The sequence below is a fragment of the Dermacentor variabilis genome, unplaced genomic scaffold, assembly GCF_050947875.1.
Source record: "Dermacentor variabilis isolate Ectoservices unplaced genomic scaffold, ASM5094787v1 scaffold_13, whole genome shotgun sequence".
In the NCBI taxonomy this organism is placed as follows: domain Eukaryota; kingdom Metazoa; phylum Arthropoda; class Arachnida; order Ixodida; family Ixodidae; genus Dermacentor; species Dermacentor variabilis.
In genome coordinates this window covers 33,309,569-33,331,543 of record NW_027460291.1, presented here as the reverse complement: position 1 = coordinate 33,331,543, position 21,975 = coordinate 33,309,569, and the positions used below count along the sequence as shown (strand labels likewise).

At 42.8% G+C, this 21,975-nt stretch overlaps 1 protein-coding gene across 2 annotated transcripts in view; it reads left to right on the top strand.

The window, feature by feature from the left end:
* Hgsnat (Heparan-alpha-glucosaminide N-acetyltransferase) overlaps positions 1–21,975 on the top strand; it is a 286,768-nt gene that overhangs the window by 217,839 nt on the left and 46,954 nt on the right. Inside the window, exons 14-16 of one of the 2 annotated variants that reach the window (XM_075677554.1) lie at positions 1,345–1,415; positions 7,943–8,055; positions 9,699–10,060. In XM_075677554.1, coding sequence (XP_075533669.1) covers positions 1,345–1,415; positions 7,943–8,055; positions 9,699–9,715 — 201 coding nt within the window. In that variant the 3' untranslated portion in view covers positions 9,716–10,060. Of the gene's footprint in view, positions 1–1,344; positions 1,416–7,942; positions 8,056–9,698; positions 10,061–21,975 lie in introns of those variants that run through there. The other variant, XM_075677553.1, reaches the window with a different exon arrangement.

Below are 21,975 nucleotides of genomic sequence, written 5' to 3'. Positions count from 1 at the left end.
TGTTGTCCTTGGTGTCAGTGTTTGTTGGCTTCTTATGATATGACTAATAAAAATAGGGACCCTCGGTTAACTCCCTCTCTTCTCGCTTATTACATAACGAGGGTCTCGAATCCGACAACATTGATGCCTTCAGGTATAGCATGTGTGGGTTTATTGACCAGTTGCCTTCATCCAAAAAGATCACGTTCTCGTGACGCCTGCGGCAAAAAAGACATTCCACGTCCGCCGCCAAGGTCTGTGAGTGGTGGTGCTGGCTAACACTCCCAGGGTTCTACTAGTACACATAAATACCGAAGAGAGTGGATGGGGAAACAGCGCCGCGGTAGCTCAATTGGTAGAGCATTGCACGCGAAATGCGAAGGTTGTGGGTTCGGTTCCCATCTGCGGCAAGTTGTTTTTTCATCCACTTTAATTTACATTAATTTATCGTTTCTTTATTTCATTTATTAAGCACAAGTAATTTCTCCTATGTTGTCCTTGGTGTCAGTGTTTGTTGGCTTCTTATGGTATGACTAATAAAAATCGGGACCCTCGGTTAACTTCCTCTCTTCAAAGGCTTAAGCATTCAGCCAATAAATCAACTTCAATGGCGACAGGGCTTGGCTCATCGCATTCATCGCAACTAAATTCATCGCATCAATTCATCGCAACTATATTTAAACCGGAATGACTTATTAAGTGGGTATGCATTAACGAGGTTCTACTGTATACTTAATTATTGGATAAAATGTTGTTTTTTATTTCAATAAGTGCTCTACCAAGCCAAAAGTGCTGCGCCACATGAAGTACCTGTCGTAAAATGTGAGCTAGCATTAAAAAGTCATAACATCAGCAAAAGCAACTCTAACTCTTCCACAGACTTCTGTGGAAGCGTGCGTTACATGTGTGTGGAAAAGTATAAGTGTTAGGTGCCTGTGGCATCTGTGAAGAGCAAGCAGATCTCATCTTGAGCAATGACTTAGTCCTTTGGGATACAAAACAGTCTCGCAAGAGGCAGAAAGTCACTGGACCCAATTCTTTTGCGTAGGGCTAGCGTAACCAGCTAGTGATGGTCACAAGAGAACACAGCACTCGTCACAATACCTGTTTTAGCATAGTTTAACGTGCAGTCCATTTTCAATGTGGATACTTATATACCCCCAGCATATACACTTGTGTTCACTTTAGTAACATATCAGTCATCACATTGATAGTGTTGTATTATAATTGTAGTCGAGAGTTCTTACATTATACTCATGATTGCACTAGACTTGTGCAGACACATTATTTTTGGTGGCAAAGGTATGCAGCAGCTCTAGGATGCAGTACTTCTTCACTTAATGTTCTAATTTTTTTCTTTCCCAGGGCATTGTTGCTGGTGTGCTGTGCAAGTTCTCAAAGGAAGATGGCTGGATTCCGGTCAACAAAAACCTGTGGTTAGTATAGGTTTTCTTTTTAAGCACTCTTTGAATTCTTTCTTTCTTGAAAGCTTTCTTTAGTTTTCTCTCATTAGTGGCCTGGTCTAAGTGTAGAATACAACAGCTGACAGGTTATTCATAGTTGGCAAAGATCACTTAAAAAAAACAATGTTGACAAAAAGGGGAGGGGGGGTCTTTATTCTCACAAGTGGCCAAAAAAGTGAATTGCTTTAGCACATGCACTTATATGCGACCAGGTTGGTCTACTTTGGCCATTATTATGCTGTTGCTATATAGTCAAGTCCACTTAGAATGAACATGATAATTCCTCAAAAAGTAGTCATTATATTAGTATCGTGTTATGTTTGAGCTTACCTTCAGAAATAATAAAAACTGTGATATTATTGTGCAGCTAGGCATGGCCGCTGAAAACCGCCTCTCTATCACAAAAATTTGGTAATGGTTGCCTGTTTTTGCACTGGGGCTGTATGCTGCATTTTATTGTTTTCTGTTCATCTAGTCCTTCCTCATTTGCTTAGACACAACCGTACTGCACGCCATTTGACTGATTCTAGTTATAACGGTGGTACGACAGTGTCTGGCATTGGTCACTTGGCGCACCGTGTGGCAGCATTTTAGCCGCATCCGAGCCAATAAGGAAAGATGAAGAGAGTGGGAAATGAAATTGATTATTAGGAAGCACGGCTCCTGCAGTGGGTATGACAGCCTTCCAAGGCCACCCAGATGGTGTGCTTGCTCCTCTGGGACACACAAACTGGAGCGGAGGGGCACACGTTCATTGCCGTTTTGGGCTGCCAATACCATTATCTTAATTTTCTTCACCCTTCACAATCATTGATGCTGTTGACTTAATGCATAAATGGCATGCACTGGAACTGCCTGAACCTTTTCGGCACCAGTGCTGTCAGCCACACATGAATTAGAGCTCGTTGCCTCCTCCCCATTTTTAAATGCGTAAGCATTTCTATGCCTACCCAGCTAGGAAACCTGCACATCCGTCCGTCACTTAAGATGATCACTTTCAAGACGGGACCTAGAGCAGCAAGTGAATTGACTTTCGTGCTGTCTCTTGCTTCAATGTGAACTAAGCATCGAGCACACTGCGAACACAAAGCAATCAGCACTCAACGCACTCTTTCCGTATCGCAGATCACTTTCAAAGTAGGCCAGTGTGTCTTGCTTCAACACAAACTAAGCAGCGAGAACAGAGCGCACATGAAGCTATCAGCGCTTGACGCACTCTGTCCCCATCGCAGATCCCTTTCAAGATAGGGCGTGCGCAGCCACACGATATGCAGCCGCTGATACTCAGCCACGCCAGGGCACGGTTGATCACAATTCATAGTGGTTTGATGCGGATGGATAGAGTGTTAAAAACGATAATGGCTTATAATGATCAGAACGTCATCGGCGGACCTAACACTGTCACGAGTAGCAGTTTTCTTACGTCATCAGTTCACCTTGCGCCGCTGCCCCTTGCAGTTTATGTCGCCACAGTGCTGTCGTTTATATTGGTTGGATCAAGTTTCATAACATTGAAAATGAGTTTCTCTTTTGTGTGTCTTGTCAAAATGTTGCGCAATCCAACCTCTAATATGCTATACCAACACGCCCAGTCGTCAACCTTGTTAAGATGAGCAAGTGGAACAATGCTTACGCATACTTAGACAACTCCCAGAGGAATTTCTGTGTGAAGTCCCCCCACTTTTTTGCTTTTCTTTTGTCTCTCTTTCTCTTCTGCTCTCTTCTTCTTTTTTTCATTTGTGAGAGCAGCACAGACAGCAGATGTCAAATTAAGTAAACGATTTCAAGAAAATGTTAGCATGAGATTGTGAAGAGAGAGAATGACACACAACCGATGTAGTAGGTTTTGGCCACCAGTGAATAGAGATACCTTTTTCTGCTAGGCTATCGGTAGCTTCCTATCTAACACAATGTCATGAAGGCCAACCAGTAATCACATTCCGAATTAATGAGTAATTAACTAAACAACTGCACATTGCAGCTAACTAATAGGACTATAGTCACTAGTGATCACTAGTTATTAACATACTATGCTAAGCTCCCTGTTTTACGCACCATAATGGCACGGATATCAAATGGAATGTCATAAAATGAGTGATTAACTATGCCTACATGGAACTGGTATGATTAAGACAATAATGATAATAAATCATTAATTTTCCTTCTACCATGGTAACTTTCATTCGTGCACCTCGTCATTGGTGTCATTCGCGCATAATTAAATGAGAATTTTGGTTGCCATTGATACTTGATAATGCCGAGTCATACTTTCATACAGCATAGCATTATGAATGCCAAATGAAAAGTCATTGCAATGATGACTCAATTATGGCAACTTGGAGTGGTTGGACTGAGTTACTATAGTAGGATACAACTTAAAAAAAACAGCAGTTGGCAACCAAGGCACACAGACCGCACGGGGTTGTTGCTATGCCAGCCAATCACAGACGCAAACAAAATCGTCGTCATGTGACCATTCAAAATGGCATCGTACTTGATACCTCCGGAGCGTCTGCTGTTCTTGAGGAGTCTTTTTATCGGCGGAAGCGATGAGATGCACAACAGACATGGAGAAAGTGTATGGAGTCTGAGCATGTCACGCTTCAAAAGTCCGTGGTACAGTTCATTTCACTGCTGACCCCGTTTTACCCATGAAACTTCATTGCCAACTGAAGCGAAACTTGACAATAAATAGTTGCAGCGAAGCAAGCATTTTATTTCAGTTCAATAAACAATTAGGCTTTCACCGTTCCACTATCATAGACGAATGAAAACGTACAAAATTACGCACTTATATTTTTTTGTCGTTACCGCCTTATTTAGGTAACAGGGAAAGTTTGAAGTATGAACTATTTGCAGTTTTGTGGAGGAACAGTGGCAGCGGTTATGAGGGCGTGGGCGGGACTTCACTGCAGACTTGAGTTTTATCCGACTATAGTGATCACAAATTACTTTGTTTAGTATGACAGTAGTAGCCTCCATTCTTAACATCGTCATTGATATCAATAAAAAGGACATACAATTAGTATTTCTTCGGTTACCGCCTGGCCATTAGTTTAAATGAAATTCTGGGGTTTTGCATGCCAAAACCACAATATGATTATGAGGCATGCGTAGTGGGGGATTCCGGATTAATTTCAACCACCTCGAGTTGTTTAAAGTGCGGCCAATGCATGCTACATGCAGGTGTTTTTTTGCACTTCGCTGTCATCGAAATGCAACTTCTGTGGCCGGGGTATGATCCCTTACCGGTCATTAGTTATCACTAATGATACGTTCAGTTCAATGTGCTTGTACATTTACATGGCATAGCGTCATAGATATCAAATTAAAAGTAATAAAAGTGGTGATTCAAATATGATAACTAGGAGATGGTAGAATTGAGGCACTAGTGATCATGAATCACTTTGTTTAGTATTACAGTGGTAGTCATCATTCACTGAATGTCACTTGTATGAATCAATTTCATTATATATTTTTTTCTGACTATAGGACAAACAGGGGGTAAAATACTAGTAATCACTTGTGATCATGTTCACTTCAGTGTTGTAGACTATTTACAAATCTTAACATTCTGGATATGAAGTGAAAGGTTATTTAAGGGGTGAATCAATTTTGATAACTAGGGGCTGAGAAGTTTACTAGTGATACAAATGTGAAGAGGAGAAGGGGAAGAGTGCGAAATGCGTTAAAACATTAATAAGTGCTCTGTTATGAAGTTAAGCAAAAAGACATACCCAGGAATTTTGGGGATTGCCCCAGCAGCAGTTTTTTGCAATTCACTGCAATGTACCAAAGTAACTCAATGGGCAACATTTAAAAAAATTATATTTCAGAAGGCCACCCGAATTTCAACAGCTTTCAGTTAGCAACACCGAGAAGGTATGCTCTTCTAATAACATGCGTACTTACGGCGCTTATCTGTAACATTTTTGCTACATTCAACCAGTGTTTTTACACAGCTGATAGCCAGCCAACAATGCCACTGGCATGCAACGCTAAACTTTTGTTGTTGTCGCTCTTTCATATCATTTCTAATTTCTTTTGAGACGCTCAGTGGAGGATATTTGGGAAGAAAATGATGTTGTATGTTCTTGAGGCTCTAGGGAAGTCTATTTTGGTGTTTTTCTTTCTGTCTTCCTTTCGCTTTTTTTGCTTGCACATTACTTTTTTTTCTCTCGCTTCTTTTCAAGCAAGGTGGGTGCATTCTTTGTAAGATCATGATGCATTGAAGAGTGGTTGTATGTATCTGGACTAACTTCAATGGGTAGAGTCTAGGGTTATTACAATTATCAAAATCTGGATGCTATAATCGATATATCTTGTGCGGTTCACTAGCTGCACCCATCCGCAGCCATGCAGAAAGACAGACCAGTGTCCTCAGTTTGAACAAGAGCATTTTACTTGCACAACTCAAGCGCCACACAGCCGGCCAGACAACTCCTGTGAGGTGCGCAGGCCTCACCTTTTCTGCAAATACAAGTCTCAATGCGCATGCACCAACACTGTTAGCAAGTGCACCAGGTTCCCATAGACGGCACCCCCACAATGTTTATGTATGTGGTCGTTATAAGTGAGTTCAGCTGTGGAAAGATGAAAGCACTCTAGGTGATTACAGCAGATGTGTGTTTTACTTGGTAACTTTGAACTTGAATCATCCTTTAGCCAAGTCGCTGCAGCTTTCTTTGCTATAGTTGCTGTCAGTGGTGCTCACAGTGCTGATACAACATGAAAGACAAAAAGACACATAAGGAATGCATAAAACAGGACAGATCCTCGAAGATAGTAGAGAGAACAGATCGGCAAGAGACAAAATGTCCTGTTGTATGCATTCCTTCTGAGTCCTTGCACTGCCTAAATAAATGTTCTATTGTCGGTACATTCCTTACTTCACTGAGGCCATTGTCTGTTCAGACAGTGAGGGTGGAGTTGGCATCCTTTGAAGATGTCAGATGATTCTGAGTAACAAACATTCATAACACTATACAAAGTTGCCTGTGACCACGTTGTTATTTACACACTATAATCAACAAATGGTGGATGTGCGGGACACATATGGCAAGCACACTAATGCATTCTTGGCAGCTTGGGGGTTGACTTGTTCAGTTGTTTTAATGGCTGCTAATAATTGTCCAAACAGGCCATTGTGTCAGTGATCGTCTACTTGAAGATGCAAACTTGTGGACATCAAGAACAGGCTGCAATTTGACATTAGCACTGTGCCATGCGTACCCCATTATTTTTTTAACCAGACGCTAATTCTAGCTAATTACCGAAATCAGCAGTCACGGTCGATTAGAGAGCTGTTGAAGATTAACCAGCGGGAGCCGTCGTGCATAAGCACACCATCATTCGCTCTTTGTATTTTGTATTTGAAAGACTTGCAGCAGATGCACACACCCTTGGTTGATTGTAATTGTGCGTTTGCTGGTTGTCTTCTGTTTCTCTTTCTTTCTTTTCTTGCATGTGCCTCAGCAGCAGTGAGCCTGTGACTAGGTGTAAGGAATAATGGAGGCACTCATGAGCAACCTGCTAGTCTTAAAATTTCTGCTGAGCAGACATGCCTTCACTACTGCTTGGCTTCAATTTTACAATTGTAACCTGAGCCATAAAGGGAATACAGTAGAACCTCGTTCATATGTATTGGAAAAAACTGCGAGAAAAAACGTACCAACCGGGAAAATGTATGATCCCAAGTAACTAAAGAAATTTGAGACAACTATTGCTGACATCTATGTAACGCGAAGCGTTGCGTGGATCGTTGCAGCACGAGACGCCGACGCACTCGAGCTGGTGGTGGTGATCCAGTGGCCCGAGACGAGGCGTGTTTTGTTGTTTTCCTATTGCGTTGCATTTTGAAAGGGCGACAGGAGACCGAAACGAAATCGAGCTGGCAGGCGACACCGGATGCCACCAAAGAGAAATGTGATGTCGACATGGTGCCGCCTGCAGCAGTGAATGGCGGTGCGTTTGCATTATCGCCTACTAAAAGCGTGCAGTACGCTACCAATTTACTGGTTCATACCGGAAACGTATGAACCAGTAAAATATGAGCGTAACTCTATTGGGTCATTGTTTTTATTCTCGATTGGGAATGTTGGGCGCTGGGAAAACGTACGTAACGGGAACGAATCAACGAGGTTCTACTGTACTAAGAAAGTTAACTGTTGAATCTTTTTAGTTGGCTATCTGGACATTGCAATTTATCATGAAGGTAATATCAGCTTTTTCGATAAGCACTGTGGCCTTTGTCTTTTGGCTGTCATCCTGTGTTTGTGCTGTTTCTTCGTTAACCCACCTGCTAGTTCACATGTGCACCTTGTTCTAGAAATCTACCTGAAAAGATGTGAAAGTGCTAGCTGTCCCAGAAATTAAAAAAACAAAATGTTTTCATGCAAAAACAAAAAAGGTGATATACTAGCTTCAGTGTTCGTTTTTAATATCCCTTTAGCATGGCACAGCACTTAGAGGGCACTGTGTTTTTTGCTTTTTTTTTCTAGGTCAGTGTCCTTCATTCTCTCCACAGCCAGCACAGCCTTCTTTCTTCTGGCTATCCTGTACTACCTGATTGATGTCTGTGGATGGTGGTCGGGGGCACCACTTGTGTACCCAGGTGAGGCAAGAAAAGTTAAAATTCTTCTCTTCCTTCTTCTTTCTTGTTTTTGAGGAGAGGTGGGGGGCAGGGTAGCAGCAATTAAGGGACATCCGTAACTTTGTCATGTTTGGAAACTCTTCAAGTGATGAGAGATGCCCATGCCTTTGCTCTTGCCTTATGTATCCAGTAGTGTGTGCAGTTTCATTTCCCCTCAACAAGTGCCTAGACCTTAGTTTCAGTAGAACCTTGGTGAATGGAACCTCAAAAGACTGGGGAGATATGTTCCATTTGACAGAAGTTTTGTTTACTGAGAAAGATCTGAAGTGGTGCAGCACTCTAATGTCATAACAGCTAGTTTTTAAATGAAACCTTTTTTGCCAACGCTTCGAGCATTTCGCTTCCTTCGATGCTGGAGCTCTTGCCAAGTAGAGTAAGCTTAGCAGGGTGTCACACGCAGGGGTAAGACTGCTGTGTTCAGACGTTTGAGAGAAGAAAAACGAAAAAAACTTACAGATGCTTGGGAGTGGTGTGGGTGAAGGAAAAGTTCTCGTGTGATAGCACATGAGAACAGGGAAACACATGCGATGGTATATGTTGCGTTGTGATAGGTTATGCAGAGGGAGAGGTCTGGCGGAGACGCACATTGGGTTTATACATCATGAATGTGTGATGCGCCTCGTTTTTGTGCATATAAAACTTGGTGTCCTCACAAACTAGTGTCCTTGCAAGGATGAGTCCAGAATGCATATTAACAGAGGAAGAGAAAGCAGCTCAGAAGAAACAGTATGCAGAGCAGGAAAGACTGATATATGTCGTAAAGCATGGCATCGATCATGAGCAGATGCTTTAAGCGAAACGAGTAGCCTTTGCAAACGAGTAAGCATAGTCTTTGCCCAGTGCAGTTTTACTGTTTGAGGTTTCCGTGTTTGAATTAGCAAGCCAATGAATTAAACCTTCAACTGGACACTGTATGTGGCCTTGATGGTGACTTGCATTGACTTTGAGAAAACACTCACATAAGCACATTTCAAACAACTTTTTCTAAACTCAAAGGCAGCTTTGCATCATTTAGACTTTAACAAGTGCATTGGATGTGCATAGTTTTACAAAACAGAACATGACAAGATTCTTTGACACGTCAGTAACAAAAATTGTTCTGTAACTGCTACTTTCTGTGCATTAAAGACGTAACAATGCTTGCTTCCTAGAGCACTTGCTGCCTCTTTTTTGAAGATGGCTTTCTGCATAGAAAGCAAGTCTTGCAGGCAAAATTCACATCCTGGCTCTTTGTAAAAAAAAAAAGGAAAAAGAAAATGATTTCATGCGTACTTGGCCTAAGTGTTGCAACATCTTCTTTGGTTCTGTTTACACAGAGATGTGAAAATTTTGGTTCAAATTAACAAAAGTTATTTGCATTACTGAAATACAAAACCAACTGACTTAGAGGTAGTTGTCCTGTTTAAGCAACAGTTTTGGTTGAAGTGGTTTCTATTTACCAAGATTCTGCTGTAATCAAATGGTTATAGAGGGTCATTTACACAAATTAAGCACAGTGAGTAAGACATTCTGCTTCTGAGTGTGGGGTCATAGGTTCACAACTCACCATCGCCACCATTTTTCCTTTTGAATTTATTTTGTTTTATACATTAATTTCTTTATAGCAATTCATCGTATGTGACAGACTGATGGACGGCTGGGTTTCCTCGTTGTGTAGGCATAGAAATGCTTACGTATTTATAAGAACCACGGCATTCTGCGACCTACATTGTTAAGTTGCCCAAAATGAAGCGCTGCTCAATGGCGCCTGCTCATTGCACGTAAGTGGGACACTTGGCTGGCACTGGCGATGTATCACATTACTCCAAAGCTGGGAGTGGCTTCCGCCCGGCTGATGTGTGCCATCATGCAAGTTCTAGAGCTTGTATGTTTCTGTTGCGCGATGTCAACTGGCAAACACCACATTTTTTACAGCTAGTGATTTCATTACGAAGATGTGTTAGATGCCCAAAAAGCATCAGCTTTCAGCAATCTCGCGGAAAAATGTTGTTTCTGCAGGTGCTACCCTAAACTCAGAAAGTGTGTCATTCTAGAAAAGAACACTCAAACAAGCAAGAACAAGCAGAGAGAAGCACAGCAGAAAGGTAACTGAAGCATTTACTACAGAAAAAAAAAACTGCGAGAAACCTGAGAACCTGAAAAAAAAAAAAGCCATTGTGGCACCAGTGGCCTTGTAGGAAAAACAGGTTTTCTACCCGGCAGTATATAAAACAATGAGGCATGCCGCAATGGGACTAGCACAAACCAGGGGTTAACCTCTATGATGACAGAAATGCACTCCGCTAGTTCTCATTTTCTCACCCTTTTCCTTCCCCCTTCTTTACAAAACTTTTTGTAAAATTTGCGAATTTAATTCATTCAAGGTTTGAAATTTTCAGCATTAAAAACAACTTCACAAATTCCCGGAGCATTCTTAATGGATAGTATACGAAGCAACCACGGATATCCGTCGTCTAGATGTCCTATGGATCTCCATTTCCGATATAACAGGTGTCCAGTGGATGTCCACAAATCTCCAACAGACGTCCATCAGCCGTTCGATGCATATCTACAAAAACAAATTTGTACATCCATTGGACATCCAAAATGGGATCCTGTGGCGGATGTATTTCGGACGGTATATGTGTCATGTATATGTGTGTGTGTGTACACATGCATATACATCTTCAAGCAGTGATAGTGGAATGCATTCAAGCCCCCAACCAATGTTATATAACAACTGGTCGGGTGCTTCGATGCATTTCACTCTGTCGCCGCTGTGCTGCAAATAAACAAAAAACATGGGTCCAAACCACATTCAAAATACAATAAATTTTGTACTGCCATCTTATATTATAAAGTCCACAAAGCACACATGAATACTGCTCACAACAACAAGTATACATGCTGATAAAAAAGAAAACTTGCAGATCTAGACACCGTGACTGAAGTTAGGACAGCACGAAGATATAAAAAACAAAAATAGAGACTCCTTTCAGCATGTCAGAGTCTAACAAATGTAGGAAAGTCAATACAACTTAATGAGGTATCATGTGGTTACTTATTTTACTTTTTCATACTGTCAAGCCTTAGAGGATTCATTATAGGCATATGCTTTAGAATAAAGAAAAAATTCACTAGCAAGAATGAACGTGTGGCGAAAACCACAAAAAGACAGCACAATGCATAGTGAACGTGCAAGTATCAAGGCTAACCTAATACAGTAAGGTATGAGAACGGGCTAGACAGAGACGGCAAGAACAGTGGGACAAAGACGAACAGACTTCGTCCCATCTTCTTTGTCATCCTTTGTCTCAGTTTGCGTTGATTAAACAAGAAGACTTAATACAGACATAAACAACAGTCTACACAGAGTAATGTAAGATAGCATTAAAACACAATTATTTACATGTCAGAAATAGAATGCATTTTGAAAGATATGAAAAACTTAAAATGTGACGCACCTGCAAATTCATTGTGATGGAAAGATTTAACGCAGAAAGCATTGCCATTTTTGCCAGTTTGAGGAGTTCATGTATTGTTGATAAATAATTAAAATTTATTGTTATGCATACAAGGAGCACATTTTTTTACTGAGAAGCTTAGTAAGAAAAAAAATAAATGCATGACACTTGAACCTTCGAATCTCTAGAGCTTTGGCTACAAGAACTTTATAGCATGACAGCCATTATTTATATTCATAATAGGATGCGAAAATGCCCACCATGAATGTATTTTAATAACAGTATAGCCAGTACTTGCACGTAGCGACCACAGAATGGTGAATTATCCTTACCACTTTAAGCACAAATCCATTCAATTTAATACTATAAGGATCTTTAATACCCACTGTGCTAGAGAGTGGTTACATGATTTTGCCTCAGAGTCCGAGGTGGGGGGTCGCATTGTGTTACAATCAGCGGCATTAACTTCTGAGGTAGCCTCTAGATCGGCGAATGTCGCCAGGCACATAAACGTCCGCGTGGATAGGATCATCATCATCATCATCATCAGCCTGGTTACGCCCACTGCAGGGCAAAGGCCTCTCCCATACTTCTCCAACAACCCCGGTCATGTACTAATTGTGGCCATGCCGTCCCTGCAAACTTCTTAATCTCATCCGCCCACCTAACTTTCTGCCGCCCCCTGCTACGCTTCCCTTCCCTTGGGATCCAGTCCGTAACCCTTAATGACCATCGGTTATCTTCCCTCCTCATTACATGTCCTGCCCATGCCCATTTCCTTTTCTTGATTTCAACTAAGATGTCATTAACTCGCGTTTGTTCCCTCACCCAGTCTGCTCTTTTCTTATCCCTTAACGTTACACCTATCATTCTTCTTTCCATAGCTCGTTGTGTCGTCTTCAATTTGAGTAGAACCCTTTTCGTAAGCCTCCAGGTTTCTGCCCCGTAGGTGAGTACTGGTAAGACACAGCTATTATATACTTTTCTCTTGAGGGATAACGGCAACCTGCTGTTCATGATTTGGGAATGCCTGCCAAACGCACTCCAGCCCATTCTTATTCTTCTGATTATTTCCGTCTCATGATCCGGATCTGCCGTCACTATCTGCCCTAAGTAGATGTATTCCCTTACGACTTCCAGTGCCTCGCTGCCTATTGTAAATTGCTGTTCTCTCCCGAGACTGTTAAGCATTACTTTAGTTTTCTGCATATTAATTTTTAGACCCACTCTTCTGCTTTGCCTCTCCAGGTCAGTGAGCATGCATTGCAATTGGTCCCCTGAGTTACTAAGCAAGGCAATATCATCAGCGAATCGCAAGTTAGTAAGGTATTCTCCATTAACTTTTATCCCCAATTCTTCCCAATCCAGGTCTCTGAATACCTCCTGTAAACACGCTGTGAATAGCATTGGAGATATCGTATCTCCCTGCCTGACGCCTTTCTTTATTGAGATTTTGTTGCTTGCTTTATGGAGGACTACGGTGGCTGTGGAGCCGCTATAGATATCTTCCAGTATTTTTACATATGGCTCATCTACACCCTGATTCCGTAATGCCTCCATGACTGCTGAGGTTTCGACTGAATCAAACGCTTTCTCGTAATCAATGAAAGCTATATATAAGGGTTGGTTATATTCTGCACATTTCTCTATCACTTGATTGATAGTGTGAATATGGTCTATTGTTGAGTAGCCTTTACGGAATCCTGCCTGGTCCTTTGGTTGACAGAAGTCTAAGGTGTTCCTGATTCTATTTGCAATTACCTTAGTAAATACTTTGTAGGCAACGGACAGTAAGCTGATCGGTCTATAATTTTTCAAGTCTTTGGCGTCCCCTTTCTTATGGATTAGGATTATGTTAGCGTTCTTCCAAGATTCCGGTACGCTCGAGGTCATGAGGCATTGCGTATACAGGGTGGCCAGTTTCTCTAGAACAATCTGTCCACCATCCTTCAACAAATCTGCTGTTACCTGATCCTCCCCAGCTGCCGTCCCCCTTTGCATATCTCCTAAGGCTTTCTTTACTTCTTCCGGCGTTACCTTCGGGATTTCGAATTCCTCTAGACTATTTTCTCTTCCATTATCGTCGTGGGTGCGACTGGTACTGTATAAATCTCTATAGAACTCCTCAGCCACTTGAACTATCTCATCCATATTAGTAATGATATTGCCGGCTTTGTCTCTTAACGCATACATCTGATTCTTGCCAATTCCTAGTTTCTTCTTCACTGTTTTTAGGCTTCCTCCGCTCCTGAGAGCATGTTCCATTCAATCCATATTATACTTCCTTATGTCAGCTGTCTTACGCTTGTTGATTAACTTCGAAAGTTCTGCCAGTTCTATTCTAGCTGTAGGGTTAGACGCTTTCATACATTGGCGTTTCTTGATCAGATCTTTCGTCTCCTGCGATAGTTTGCTGGTATCCTGCCTAACGGAGTTACCACCGACTTCCATTGCACACTCCTTAATGATGCCCACAAGGTTGTCGTTCATTGCTTCAACACTAAGGTCCTCTTCCTGAGTTAAAGCTGAATACCTGTTCTGTAGCTTGATCTGGAATTCCTCTATTTTCCCTCTTACCGCTAACTCATTGATCGGCTTCTTATGTACCAGTTTCTTCCGTTCCCTCCTCAGGTCTAGGCTAATTCGAGTTCTTACCATCCTGTGGATAGGATAATACATGTTAACACATGTCTGCGGTGTATATGCACCACTGCACCATCCTGGACTTGAGGTTTCTCATGCCGTTGACTGCTGTCTGCCGGCACGAGATCCGAATTCCTCAAATATGGCCCTCATTTGCAGTGATGCTTTCCTTCACGTGTAAGGCTCTCCCCTCACTTAAGGGCTTGTTGGCACCTGTGAACAAAACACATTCCTATACTCCAATGGCTCAACTAGAGATAGATGTAGCTGTCATACCTCAGTAGCCGAGTAAGTGACTTCGGGCAGGCTGTGAAGACGGCAAACGCACCGACACTGCACCATGCTTCACCGCCATTAAAACAATGGAACAATGCCTATAATTTGGATTGAATGGTATTACCGCAGGACACTGTTGTCAAACAGCATGTGTTGCCGAGGCTTTCCGACACATCAACTTGCATATATAAAAAAATTTGTTGAAAAATTTTTATTATGTATAAAATTAGGCAGTGAAATAACTACTTGTTTTGGCAATAAGTGGTGTCCAAAAACCAAATGTCTGTGTCATGTTTCCGTCTCCTGAAATGGCTTCCACTGAATTCAAACAGCAGCATAGCCTTAGAGATTGCCCACCACTACATGGCGTCTATGATGTATGTTTTGCTTCTGTAATCGTTCATGCAGCCAAAAGAAGCCTAGACTTCAAGATCTGTTACCCTTTGACTGTTGTCTTAAGTTTCAAGGATACGTCAGCTACTCGTTTTGCCATGCAAAAATAACTCGGATTATGTGTTTAATAGAGTGCAGAAACACGCAAGTGTAAAATGAATTATGAACCTTTAGAATTTCCAACTATATTTTTCATATTAGGACATTGATCAATGCCCTAACTTATGTAGGCATGCCAATGTATGTAGAGCCAGAGGACATTCAAAAGAGGATGTGACCCGGACATCTGAACGGGATATGGACATTTCTTGTACGTCCTATGGACGTCTGTGAGAGATATTTAAATAGATGGAAATTCAGATTTCTGGCGGACACCCCACAGCTATCCGTGGTTGCTTGGGATCTTGTTAGTAAGTCCTTATAAACAAATTGTAAGAAGGTCGGGCCATAATAGCGTGGTTATAAGCGCCAGCGCACGCAGTGCAGTGCAGATCACACTGAGAGCAATTCATCAACAGGGCTCATGGCGTCCGAGATTTGCATCTGTTGCATCGTGCAGTTCCATAAATCTTGCATGCCATGCCTGACCGTACGTAGTGCTCACAGCCGACCCCCACAGCCGGCACCTGCAAATTAAAAACAAAAGTGTAAAAAGATACGGGTATTCGTCTTGAATTCGCCAGAAAGGCGGATCATTGAAGACGATAGCAAAGAGACAACTACACGAGGTAAGGTTTGTAGTTTCATCATTGTCGCACATGCTCAGGCTAACATTAACAGATCTCACTGGATGACCATGAACTCGCAGTCACAACGTGAGCGAGCGCTTCACACCGTGTCTTGGAAACTTCAGATTATGCGACTGTCAACACTAGGCGTGTGGGAACAACAAAATGCGCATGAAGGCACCAACCATTAATACTCGACTTTTGCACTTGCCACGAAGAGATTGCCTCCAAGGATAGCGTGTACGTGTGAGAGGAAGCGACGTGTGCATTCCTGCGCCCTCCCTCCCCCCATTGCATGCTTGATCACGTTACTGTGCATTCACTCTGTCCCAATCCCCCTTGTGCAGAAGGCATCGTCCGGTCTTGCGTTTCTCCGAGCGCTGTGAGCTGCCATGCGCCCCGCTGCCTCTGCAAGTTGTTTACCAATGCAACAAATGGCACAGCTAGTGGTTTTTCCTGCCTACTGCATGCCACCACGCGCGCTTTGACAGCAGTTTCGCCACTCAAACTTTTCATCAGAAGGATGTTTGAAATAACTTTTGCCTCGGCCTACATTTTAATAGTTTTTTGCTAGATTACCTAGCCATACAGGCTCCAAGTTCATGCTTGAGATGGCTGAAAACTTTGTTAAATGTAAACCATGTCACGAAATTACTTCGTGAAAGAAAATACATGGTTTTCAATGCAACTAAGATTCGGAAATGAAAATAGTTCTTTACATAGCGAATTTTATTACATCAAGGTTCATTATATCGGTATATATAAGTAAAGGGATGTATACCGTATTTACTCGCATAATGATCGCACTTTTTTGTCAAAAAATTGATGCAAATTCAGGGGTGCGATCATTACGCGGGTTAAATTTCCCACGAAAAGAAACATTTTCTTTTTTCATCCCACATTTGCTGCGGGATGACAAGCAGGCGGCTGCCGCTGTCACTGCGGGACACCTAAACAAAAGTGGCGGCCGGCGAAGCAAGCCGAACGTGCCGAACGCTATTATTTTTCTTCTCGTGAGTACATTACGCGCATTGAAACAGCTTCTTTCATATCAGTAATGAATAATATCATTAATATTGGCAAGTTTATGGCAATAACGTGGCCATGTCCACTTTGAGGGGACAGAAACAGAGATGGGTGCGCTTAGCTGCCAGTGACATAGAAACTCCCAGCAGCGGAAGTGGGCGAATGTCAGGAACGTGCCGGCGCAGCAGATGTACAGGCCGCAGCTGAGGAGGGCGGCCAGCCGGCGATCGACCTCGTCGGCCATCTGCCTGGCGACCAGTGCTTCGAACGCGGCTCCCCACATGTAATCGACGAGAGAGGCGGACAGCAGCCATCCGCTCTCGGAGACTAGGTTCTAGTCGGTGATGGTGGTACGGTCGTATGGCGAGATGTAGACGAACGAGTCGCAGAGCACCGTGTAGCGGTTGGCCGATAGCACGGAATGATCGGACCGCCGAGGCGGGCCCTTGTCGATCGTTCGCCGCTTCGTTTATGGAGTGCCACATGGGCGCGCATCAGGTTGGCGAACTCGGCCGGAAGGCAGCACGTAGTCCACATGCGGAACGACGACGCGCTGCTTTTGTGGCAGTGCGTGAAGTGTGCGCACGAGGGTGCCTCCAAGTGGTAGTGGCTGCCGTCGAGCGCGGCATCTTCGGAGGCCACGCACTTGCTGTGCTTCCAGAAATGGGCCTCGCTGCACGACACCGTAGTGGTGCGCTCGGCGTCCTTCGGCGGGACCAGAATGAATTTGGCTATCGTCGTTTCCCGTCGTCCCGGCTTTGCTCCCGATCGAGAGTGACGTCAAAAACGCCACGGTTTTTGTCGTCAGCAAGCGAAAGACGCGGTGACCGTGAGAAACCCGGTACGTACGCGGCCTGCTTCGGACGTACTACGTGTGAAACCTGAGGTAACCAGATAGCATGGAATGCCAGAACTTTGAAGTGTAGCACTCGAGCCACCACGCGTGCTTCCTCGCGGGCTTGCGATGGCGACGTGGCCATATAGACATGTCCAAGAAAGATGACAAAAACGTGCGATGCACGCGCAACGGTCACGGATGCTGGCTCGCGCTGTTGATGCCACGCCTGGACTTGCACCCATGACGATTTCTGTAAAGTTTTTGTTTGGTTATGACACATGACTTTCGGGCTTCAACCTTGCAAATGCAATATTGGCCCTGAAATCACCAATTAAAGCTTAATAAAACATTTTTGTTAATTGTCAGCCATATTTTGCACAATGCCGTGTTTGTTGCAGCTGCCATGCTATAGTCTGAGGACAGATGTTAAAAATGCGCTTATTCAGCATTCTTTCTCTGAAAATTCAGTGTAACCTGCTACATTCGCGATCACTGGGAACAAAAGAAGGGCGAATGGGTGTAGGCAAGGCGGCTTCAAGCATCTCCTCCACCTCTCTGTTTTTCAACACGAGAGCATAATTTAGCCTATATTGGGGATCGATACCTCAAAGGTGGTTCTATAGTCTCGGGATTTCTGCTAGACAGATATAAATTTATTGCGTCTCAGTTTCAATTTTACAATTTGAACAAGTGAATAATAAAAGAATTTGTTGATGCAGCTTTTGAATTAACAACATGGCCATTTCAGTTTGCTGTTCAACTGCTGATAACCTGAACAGGCCAAATATGTGTTATATTTTACAGGCCGTATTGAAAGATCTGTTCCAACTAAAAAGAAAAGGGAAACACGCAGCCTGCCGTTGCCATGCAGATTTGTGCATGAGTGTCAAACCAATCGGTGTGCGAATATAAGATTAAAAGAGCACTTGTCTTCTTTGAAATCGAGGGCCTGATGGGGTCTGGTCTGGGAAGATCATTGTCAGTATAACACACGGCGCTGACCAAGGTAAAATATATTCAAATGAATGATGTTTCGGAACGTCTAGAACAATATATGTGAAGCCGGTTGTTGTGAACGAGAGCAGCCAACACTATGTGTGCGCCTCGTGCTTTTGGCATGAAGAAAAGAACGATGAGGATCGGTGCTGAGCTCGTGCATGCAAGGGCTACAACAAGGAATAAAGGAGAAGGGGCAGTCCCTTTCTGGTCACCACGGTGTTCGCATATGTGTTATGCCACCCCGGAACCCATGGACAACCGACGGCCAAAACGGCACGTCACACTTAGCGCCCAACGGCTCATGGTGAGCGCCTAAGACGTTTAGCTCTTTCTGATTTGCCGACGTCGCTCACTCCATGCTGCTTTGGTTGAACCACTGACTACAAGACAGCATCTTCACCATGCACCTAAGATAGCAACAGCCCAGTGTTCCATAGACGTGCTCAAATGGTTGGATGATGCTGCCCGAGTGGAAGCCTTCAGGTCAGCTGTGTCCGAAGCAAGTGCCCTAAAGACCGAACTGGAGGGACTAAAAATAAGGTTTTCTGAGGAACACGACACTGCTAAGGAAGTTGACGCTTGAAAGCTGCCTCCTGATTCGCAGCTGCAGGCAAGTCAGAACTTGTTTTGCAACCTACTCGTTCCATTTGTGGAACAGATCGAGAGCTTGGAGTCGAAGTCGCGGGAAGACTCAGACGCCAAATCATGTGCGAGTACAGATTGAAGCGTCGTACTGGTGAGTCATAAACACAGTGCCGGAAAGCAACATCGCCAGGCTAGCAACGAAACTACTCAATACACGTCGAACGACTCTTCCGAAAACGCCCGCGGCCGACTTTAAAGTTTCGTGGCGAGTTCTTTACTGCATTTCGGAACAGATATCACAACCTGGATTCACCAAGTTTTTTTTTTTTTTTGAAGTTTGAAGTTTAAAGTTTATTGAATACATGGTGCAGATACAAAAATATTGATATTTAGTACAGAAAAAGGTCCCATAGTGTAAACACTGTAGGGGGACCTTTTATAATGTTAAAAAAGCTAATACTACTTGGCAGCAAAAAGGCAGCGAGGAAAAAAAATACGAAAATGCAAATACAAATGCAAATACATAATGATGCAAAAGAATAATACAATGGAAAATATAAAACGGTAGGGATAAGGCTTAAGCAGAAGTAAGAAACGAGGCAAACAGTATTAGAAACGGCAGAACTGAAGTTGTGTTTTAAAAGACATATTCAATAAACGGAGCTATAGGTTAAACATGAGATTGCGAAGCTGATGTTTGAATGATGATATAGAAAAGGCACATTTAATGTTAAAAGGCAATGAATTCCAAAGTTTGATTAAAACAAATGCTACTCTTTGTGAACCATAGTTAGTTCGTACCTTAGGGAGTATAAAATTGTTATTGGAGGAAAAGCGCGTAATATTTGAGTTAGTAAGGTGTCGGATAAGAACAAATTTGAGAAGGTTATGGTCTTTAACTGTTTGGTAAGCAAATGTGCAGACATTAAATTTGGTTAGATTGTCAATATTCAGTATGTGCAGTTCCCGGTACAGATCAGTGACATGTGAACGTCGGTTGCTCCAGGTGAGAATGCGAATGGCTTGATTCTGTACATGTTGGAGGGAAGAAAGGTGGCAATGATATGTTTGACCCCAGGAAGCAATACAATAATTTAGATGACTGTGAATGAATGCATAGTATAAGGTTACCAAAGTAGTCAAGTCAAAGTAACATCTAGCTTTTAGTAATGCCCTAATACCATAGGAAGTTTTCCGCTGTAGCTCATTAATATGCAAATTAAATTTTAAGCGGGAATCAAGTTTGATACCAAGGAAGGAACATTGATCTGATAGATGAATAGGATGTGTATTTATAAAGAGGGGCATAACTTGCGCGTTATTTATTGACCTGGAATAGAAAATTAAGAACTTACTTTTCGAGGGATTTATCAAAAGCTTATTTTTAGCACACCATGCGCTAACGTTAGTAAGTTCAGCGTTAAGGGTTGTTGAAATGTTGCTTAGAGAATTACTCGAACATAAGACAGTCGTGTCGTCAGCATATAAGATGCATTCTGATAATGCGGTTAGGCACTGTGTAATGTCATTAATGTATAGTAAAAATAAAAGCGGGCCTAGAATTGAGCCTTGCGGAACGCCGATGTTAATAATTTTTTTTGTGGAATAAATGCTGGAAATGGATACTAATTGCTCACGATCAGATAAGTAACTACGGAAAAATTGAGAGAGTTGCCAATAATGCCATAAGATGCAAGTTTAGAAAAAAGAATGTCATTATCTAGTGTATCAAAAGCCAAAAGCCAAGGTTCAAGACCTTCAGGATTCCAGAAGTGGCTGTACCCTTCATTATCTCCAGACTTCCAGTGAAAAGCTTCATATGGATGCGCTACCACACAAAGGTGTCAAACATCACTCTGTATGTTGATGTTAAAACAGCTTTCCGATGACGTTACAACTTGAACTGCGAGGTTACTTCTAAGCAGCGCTTGTTTACAGCTACACAAGCTGGGGAGTCCTGTACCGACTTCCCGTATTGCAAGTTAGCCCTCATGGAACAATGAAATTATCCCGTAAAACAATCGCACAAGTGTCAAGTCATCATGGCTACACTTTCACCTAAAGCCAATAAATACTTCTTTGACAAGGTATTCAAGGGAATGGATGACATGATTAACTCCGTTTTGCGCTTCGACCAGATAAGTAAGCCAGAGGAAAAGATAGAAATTATGGTCGTGGAAAAACGCAACTTCCGCACTTTATTCTGTCAAATGTCCTGTTTCGGTAATGTGTTCACCTCGAAAGCCTTGGCAGAATTGTCGGCGCATGGAGAGCATGCCGTAGTATTCTTCAGAAGATGAAATGCAGCACCTATAAAGCAAGATATAAGAAGGAAGAAGAAGCATGTGCTTGCTGCGGTAAAGCTAGGGAAACAATGAAGCATGTTTTATTAGTATGTGAAGATATCTGCCTAGTGGTTGATTTAGGCACCAACGGACTCCTTGAAGTCCTTGGGTTCAGTGAGAGCAGGGGGAAAGTAAACATGTCCACAATAGAGATTAGTAAGAGGCGATTGGAAGATTGGTGGAAGTAGGGAACCGACAAAAAACGGAGACGTACAAACACAAACTTCACAAAAGGGGGTAAGAAAATTTGGTTATGGGAATTCATCGCGCATTTTTTTTTTTCACCTGGGTAGCACATTAGGCAGTGTAAAAGGAAGAGCTTGGTGGCACAACCCACCGCCCCGTTGCAAAGGGGACGCTCATAACATCCATCCTTAGTATAGTAACTCTATCATCGCGGCCACGGAGGAAGGAAACTAAGGAGAGGCCCTGACGTCACTCTTTGTGAAGCTAAAGTGAAGCCGGAAGTTGGCGTTGCTCATGGCGTTGCTCCGCCTATCGGGCCAGCTCTTCTCTCTTGTTTACATTTCTCGCGAAACCACACCACGCTGCGCGCAACCGTGCTGCTCGGACCCGCGCTCTCCGCAGCAATACTAAGCAATCGT